The sequence below is a fragment of the Rhinopithecus bieti genome, unplaced genomic scaffold, assembly GCF_001698545.2.
Source record: "Rhinopithecus bieti isolate Rb0 unplaced genomic scaffold, ASM169854v2 scaffold_28066, whole genome shotgun sequence".
Classification (NCBI taxonomy): Eukaryota; Metazoa; Chordata; class Mammalia; order Primates; family Cercopithecidae; genus Rhinopithecus; species Rhinopithecus bieti.
This window is the reverse complement of record NW_016813021.1, coordinates 367,686-375,410: the sequence shown is the minus strand read 5'-3', so window position 1 is coordinate 375,410 and position 7,725 is coordinate 367,686. Positions and strand designations below refer to the sequence as shown.

The following is a 7,725-nucleotide window of genomic DNA, read 5'->3' as shown; positions in this document are numbered from 1 at the left end:
CAGTATCTTAATTTCTAGAGAGCATATTTTATAGCCATAGTCATCCTAGCACCCCAGTCTAAGTGCCAGTACAGACATGAATGGAAGCCAACAGGATAGATATGGGAAAACAGTGTGGAGAGTCTACAAACAATCACCGGCAGGAAAGAGGGATTTCTAACGAGCAGACAGGCATTATTTATTTTGGTGTCATGTGGGGCCAAGAGGCTATATGGGACACAGAAAAAGGTAACAGTTTATAAATATTTCAGGGCAAACTTTACCCTACTAAGCTGCAAATATGAATTTAGATGGATGACAGGTTAGACAAAAAAGCCACTGAAGGCCAGGCGCGGTGGCTCACGCCTGTAATCCCAGCACTTTGGGAGGCCGAGGTGGGTGGATCACGAGGTCAGGAGATCCAGACCATCCTGGCTAACATGGTGAAACCCCGTCTGTACTAAAAATACAAAAAATTAGCTGGGCATGGTGGCAGGCACCTGTAGTCCCAGCTAATTGGGAGGGTGAGGCAGGAGAACAGAGTAAACCTGGGAGGCAGAGCTTGCAGTGAGCTGAGATCACGCCACTGCACTCCAGCCTGGGCAAGAGAGTGAGACTCTGTCTCAAAAAAAACAACAAAACAAAAACAAAACAAAACAAAAAAGCCACTGAAATGAAAAGTGAAGGTAGCGCTTGTTCACAAGGGACAAGAAAAATGACCTGCACCTTGAGAAAATCTGCATGAAGAGGCATTTTTGGAATGTGTAACTGCAATTCTATACACAGGGTCTGTTTTTTTATCATTAAATGCAACACTGAATAGTCAATGAAGTAAGTGATTTTATTATTATCAACTATAACATTCAAATCAGATTACATAAAAATGGTTCCATAAAATAGTATATTTTAATTACAATTTCTTATTGAAGAGTATACCTTCCTGACCTTTCCCCAGTGATTTGGCACATAAAACAGGTGCTGGACTGTAGCAGTTGTTCTACTCCATCCTGTAGGTTAGAGAAACTCATCAGAAGAAAGTTTCAATCATTTCACTGTTATTTTCTGTAATTCTTATTCTCTTATAGCCGATAATCTTCAGGTCTGAAAGACAAAATCAACATATTTCTTCATTAATCACTATTTCGTTTTCTCCTGACTGATGAAGATTATTTTCCAATTTAAAATAAAATAATTGTTCACCAAGAAATAGCTACAAACACTACATCTAAATTTTGGTGACAAAAAAAAACCATTAACATAAAATCTTTATAAAGTAGAACAGTTAAGTGACAACTCCAAAGTCTTTTTGAAAGTATAAATACAAGCCACCTTGTGCCTATATAAGAATGTATTTAGTAACTTAATAACCTGAATTCAATGTCTCTGTTCCATTTTAAACACTTTTATAAAGTTTTATTGAAAAGATTACTGTAATTTTAAGAGTTTAAAAGTCAAAGACACGGATTTATAGAAAAAATGCAAATTTGAATAAGTGATTTTTCCTATTTATATTATCATATGCTAAATTTAATTTTCATTATGATCCATATACAAAATAAGTATATAAACACCAGTCCTCTAATATTTATTTACAAACATAACTGGTTTTCCTTATTTATGTGATTATAAGATTAATCACACCTGAGAGTTGCTTTCATTAGTAAATTAAAAAAAAAATTTCAGAAGTATTAAATTACAACAATAAATTAAAAATAGGAAATTATAAAATGCAAACAATTTGTCCTGTTATCTTTTCAAGAGTGTATTTGTAGGTATTGAGCTTCCATATGGAATTTTCTGAAGGAAGTTAGTAACACACTAAACAGATATTTTGGCCAAGATGGCTGATTAGAAGCAGCTGTGGTCTGCAGCGCTCCCAGAGGAATGAAAATGGCAAGTGAATTCAGCACCTTCAACTGAAATACCCAGGTTCTCACATTGGGACTGACTAGGCGGACAACTCAATTCATGGAGAAAGAACTAAGGAAATTAGGATGGAGTGATCGCCCACCTGGGAGTGGCATGGAGCCAAAGAAACCCCCACTCTCAGCCAAGGGAAGTAGTGAGTGCTTGTATGACCCCACCTGGGAAACCACATTTCTCCCACAGACCTTTGCAGCCTGTGGATCAGGAGATACCATTGTGAGCCCACACCAACAGGGCCTTGGGTCCAATACACAGAGCTGTGCAGAGTCTTGGCAGAGCAGTTGCTCAGGCTCACACAGAGACCCAGGAGTTTAACAGATTCCAGCCCCAGGAATCCCCGTAAGGCAGGAGATCCATCTGTAAATTCCCCGAGGAAGGGGGCTGAATCCAGGGAGCCAAGCAGTCTTGTTCTGTGGGCCCCACTTCCACGGCACCTCACAAGTTAAGCCTCACTGGATTGGAAATCCAGCCAACCAGTGCAACAGGCTAGAGACTGCCTGAGATGGACAAGTTTCTGTGGGGAGGGGCAGCTGCCAGTTCTGTGGTTAGGTCGACTCAGCCATTCCAGCCTGCCAACTCCAAGGAGTTCACTGGACAAGGAGGAGTCCCCCACAATGCAACACAGCTGCTATGCCAGATCATGGCCACACTGCTTCTTTAACTGGGACCCTAATCCATCCCTCCTCACTGGGTGGGGCCTCCCTGTAGGAATTTCAACAACTCTAGCCAGGGTTATATGAACAGAACTCTGATCTCTCCCTGGGATGGAGCCCTGGGGAGAGACGGCCCCTGTTTCTGCAGTTCATTTGACACAGTCATTCCAGCCTGCCAGTTCCAAGGAGTCCAGGCAGTCCAGACAAGGAGGAGTCCACCACAATGCAGCACAGCTGCTGTGCCAGACTGTGGCTAGACTTTTTCTTTAAGTGGGACCCCGATCCATCCCTCCTCACCAGTTGGTGCCAGAGAGGACCAGCAACTCCAGGAATTTCAGCAACTTCAGCCAGGGTTATAGAGACAGATCTCTGATGCCTCCCTGGGTTGGAGCCCCTGGCAGGAGGGGTGGCCAACATCTAACCAGTTCAGTCGACTCAGCCTTTCCAGCCTGTTGGCTCTGGACAGTTCAAGCAGTCTGGATGGGGATGGGCTCCCCACAATGCAGCATACCTGCTCTACCAAAAAGCAGCCAGACTGCTTTAAGCAGGTCCCTGATCCTGTTCCTCCTGACTAGGTGAGATCTCCCAACAGGGGTCTCCAGACAACTCCTACAGGAGTGTCTGGGCCAGCAACAGGTCAGTACCCCTCTAGGACGGAGCTCCCAAAGGAAGGAACAGGCTACCGTCGTTGCTGTTTTGCAGGCTTAACTGGTGATACCTCCAAGTAAGGTAAAAACTGAAACAACTAGGGTCTGGAGAGATCCCCCAGCGAACTGCAACAGTCCTATAGAAAAGTGGTCTGACTGTTAATAGAAAAACAACAAACAAAGTAACAACAACAGCAACTAAAAAAGACCCCACAAAAACCCCACTGAAAGGTAAGCCACCTCAAAAATCGAAGACAGATAAGCCCACAAAGATGAGAAAGAATCAACGCAAAAACCCTGAAAACTCTAAAAGCCAGAGTGCTTCCTCTCCTCCAAATGACTGCAACACCTCCTCAGCAAAGGCACAAAACTGGGCTGAAGTTGAGATGGTTGAACTGACAGAAGTAGGCTTCAGAAGGTGAGTAAAATGAACTTCACTGAGCTAAAGGAGCGTGCTGTAACTCAATGCAAAGAAGTTAAGAATCATGATAAAACAATACAGGAGCGAACAGCCACAATAGCCAGTTTAGAGAGGAGCATTACTGATCTGATGGAGCTGAAAAATACAACATGAGAAATACATAATGCAATCATAAGTATCAATGGCAGAATAGACCAAGTATCTTTCTGAAATAAGACAGGCAGACAATTTTATACACACACATACACACACACACACACACAGAAACACACACACAGAATGAAAAGGAATGAACAAAACCTCCAAGAAATATGGGACTATGTAAAAACCTATGACTAATTGGGGTACCTGAAAAAGGGAGAACAGAACCAAGTTGGAAAACACACTTCGAGATATCATCCAGGAGAACTTCCCCAACCTAGCAAGACAGGCCAAAACTCAAATTCAGGAAATCCAGAGAACCCCAGTAAGGTATTCCATGATAAGAGCAACTTCAAGACACACAATCTTCAGATTCTCCAAGGTCAAAATAAAAGAGAAAATGTTAAGGGCAGCCAGAGAGAAAGGCCAGGTCACCTACGAAGAGAAACCAGTCAGGCTAACAGTGGACCTCTCAGTAGAAACCTTACCAGCCAGAAGAGAATGGGGGCCAATATTCAACATTCTTAAAGAAATTCCAACCCAAAATTTCATATCTGGCCAAACTAAGCTTCCTAAGTGAAGAAGAAATAAGATCTTTTTCAGACAAACAAATGCTGAGAGAATTCGTCACCACCAGGCCTGCCTTGCAAGAGCTCCTGAAGAAAGCACTAAATATGGAAAGGAACAACCACTACCAGCCACTACAAAAACACACTAAAGTACACAGACCAGTGATGCTATGAAGCAACCAAATAAACAAGTCTGCAAAATAACCAGCTAGCATCATGACAAGACCAAATTCACACACAACACTATTAACCTTAAATGTAAATAGGCTAAATGCCCCAATTTAAAGACACAGACTGGCAAACTGGATAAAGAGTTGAGACCCATTGGTATGCTGTCTTTAAGAGACCCATCTCACGAACAAAGACACACATAGGCTCGAAATAAAGGGATGGAGGAAAAATTTACCAAGCAAATGGAAAACAGAAAAAAGCAGGGGTTGCAATCCTAATTTCTTACAAAACAGACTTTAAACCAACCAAAATTTACAAAGACAGAAGGTAAAGGTTCAATTCAACAAGAGTTAACTATCCTAAATATATATGCACCTAATACAGGAGCATCCAGATTCACAAACAAGTTCTTAGAGACCTACAAAGAGACTTAGACTCCTACATGATCATTGTGGGAGACTTTAATGCCCCACTGACAATATTCGACAGATCACTGGGACAGAAAATTAACAAAGATATTCAGGACCTGAACTCAGCTCTGGATCAAACAGACCTGATAGATATCTATAGAACTCTGCACCCCAAAACAACAGAATATACATTCTTCTTGTTGCCACATGGCATTTACTCTAAAACTGATCACAGGAAGGTAAAACACTTCTCAGCAAATGCAAATAACTGAAATCATTACAGTTTCTCAGATCACAGCACAATCAAATTAGAACTCAAGGCTAAGAAATTCACTCAAAACTATACAACTACATGAAAACTGAACAATCTGCTCCTGAATGACTCCTGGGTCAATAATGAAATTAAGGCAGAAATCAAGGAGTTCTTTGAAACTAATGAGAATGAAGAGACAACATACCAGAATCTCTGAGATGCAGCTAAAGCAGTGTTAAGAGGGAAATTTGTAGCACTAAATGTCCACATCAAAAAGCTACAAAGATCTCAAATTAACAACCTGATATCACAACAAAAAGAACTAGAGTACCAAGAGCAAACATAGCTAGCAGAAGACAAGAAATAACCAAGATCAGAGCAGAACTGAAGGAGACAGAGACAAGAAAATCCTTAAAAAAAAAAAAAAAAAAAAAAAAAATTGATGAATCCAGGAGCTGGTGTTTTGGAAAAAAAAAATAATAAAATAGGCTGCTAGCTAGACTAATAAAGAAGAAGAGAGAGGAGAATCGACACAATCAGAAATGATAAGGGGGTATCACTACTGATCCCACAGAAATACAAACCATCATTCAAGAATACTACAAACATCTCTATACACATAAACTAGAAAATCTAGAAGAAATGGATAAATTCCTAGACACATCAACCCTCCAAAGACTGAACCAGGAAGAAATTAAATCCCTGAATAGACCCATCATTCTGAAATCAAATCAGTAATAAATAGCTCACCACCACCAACAACAACAACAAAAAAAAAACCCGATGACCAGACAGATTTAGAGATGAATTTTATCAGAGGTATAAAGAAGAGCTGGTACCATTTCTACAGAAACTATTCTAAAAAATTCAAAAGAAGGGACTCCTCCCTAACCTATTTTATGAGGCCAGCATAATCCTAATACCAAAATCTAGCAGAGGTACAACATAAAGAAAACTTCAGGCCAATATGCCTGAAGAACATCAATGCAAAAATCCTCAATAAAACACTGGCAAACTGAATCCAGAAGCACATCAAAAAGCTTATCCACCACAATCAAGTCAGCTTCATCCCCAGGATGCAAGGTTGGTTCAACATATGCAGATCAATAAATGTAATTCATCAACATAAAAAGAACTAAAGACATAACCACATGATCATCTCAATAGACACAGAAAAAGCCTTTGATAAAATTCAATATCCTTTCATGTTAAAAACTCTCAATAAACAAGGTATTGAAGGAACATGCCTCAAAATAGTAAGAGCCATATGTGAGAAACCTACAGCCAATACTATACTAAATGGTGAAAAGCTGGAAGCATTACCCTTGAAAACCAGCCAATGACAAGGATGCCTTTTTTCACCACCCCTATTCAACATAGTACTGGAAGCTCTGGTCAGGGCAATCAGGCAAGGGAAAGAAATAAAGTGTATTCAAATAGGGAGAGAAGAAGTCAAATTACCTTTGTTTGCAGATGACATGATGCTATATCTAGAAAATCCCATCGTTTCATCCCAAAAGCTTCTTAAGCTGATAAGCAACTTTAGCAAAGCCTCAGGATACAAAATCAATGTGCAAAAATTGCTAGCATTCCTATACACCAACAACAGGCAAGCAGAGAGCCAAATCATAAATCAACTCCCATTCACAATTGCTACAAAAGAATAAAATACCTAGGAATACAACTAACAAGGGAAATGAAGGACCTCTTCAAGTAGAACTACAAACCACTACTCAAGGAAATCAGAGAGGACACAAACAAATGGAAAAACATTCCATGCTCATGGATACGAAGAATCAGTATGGTGAAAATGTCCATACTGCCCAAAGTAATTTATAGGTTCAATGCTATTCCCATTAAGCTAACATTGACATTCTTCACAGAATCAGAAGAAACTATTTTAAAATTCATATGGAACCAATAAAGAGCCCAAATAGCCAAGACAATCCTAAGCAAAAACAACAAAGCTGAAGGCACTTCACTACCCAACTTCAAACTATACTACAAGGCTACAGTAACCAAAATCGCATGGTACTGGTACAAGAACAGACACACAGACCAATGGAACAGAACTGAGAACTCAGAAATAAGACTACATGCCTACAACTATCTGATCTTCGACAGATCTGACAAAAACAAGCAATGGGGAAAGGATTTTCTACTCCATAAATGGTGCTGGGAAAACTGGCTAGCCATATGCAGAAAACTGAAACTGGACCCCATCTTTACAGCTAATACAAAATTTAACTCAAGATGAATTAAAGACTTAAATGTAAAACCCAAAACTATAAAACCCTAGAAGAAAATCTGGGCAATACCATTCAGGACATAGGCATGGGCAGATTTCATGACAAAAATTTCAAAAGCAATTACAACAAAAGCATAAACTGACAAATGGGATGTAATTAAACTAAAGAGCTTCTGCACAGCAAAAGAAACTAGCATCAGAGTCAACAGGCAACTCACAGAATGGGAGAAAATGTTTGTAATCTATCCATCTGACAAAGGTCTAATATCCAGCATCTACAATGAACTTAGGCAAATTTAGAAGAAAA

The 7,725-nt window shown here is 40.0% G+C and overlaps 1 protein-coding gene across 1 annotated transcript in view; it reads right to left on the bottom strand.

The window, feature by feature from the left end:
• Window positions 1-799: 799 nt before the first annotated feature.
• MRPL13 (mitochondrial ribosomal protein L13) overlaps window positions 800-7,725 on the bottom strand; it is a 48,966-nt gene continuing 42,040 nt past the window's right edge. The window contains exon 6 of the mRNA XM_017847513.1: window positions 800-1,080. Within this exon, the coding sequence (XP_017703002.1) occupies window positions 1,059-1,080 (22 nt within the window). The 3' untranslated portion in view covers window positions 800-1,058. The remainder of the gene's footprint in view (window positions 1,081-7,725) is intronic.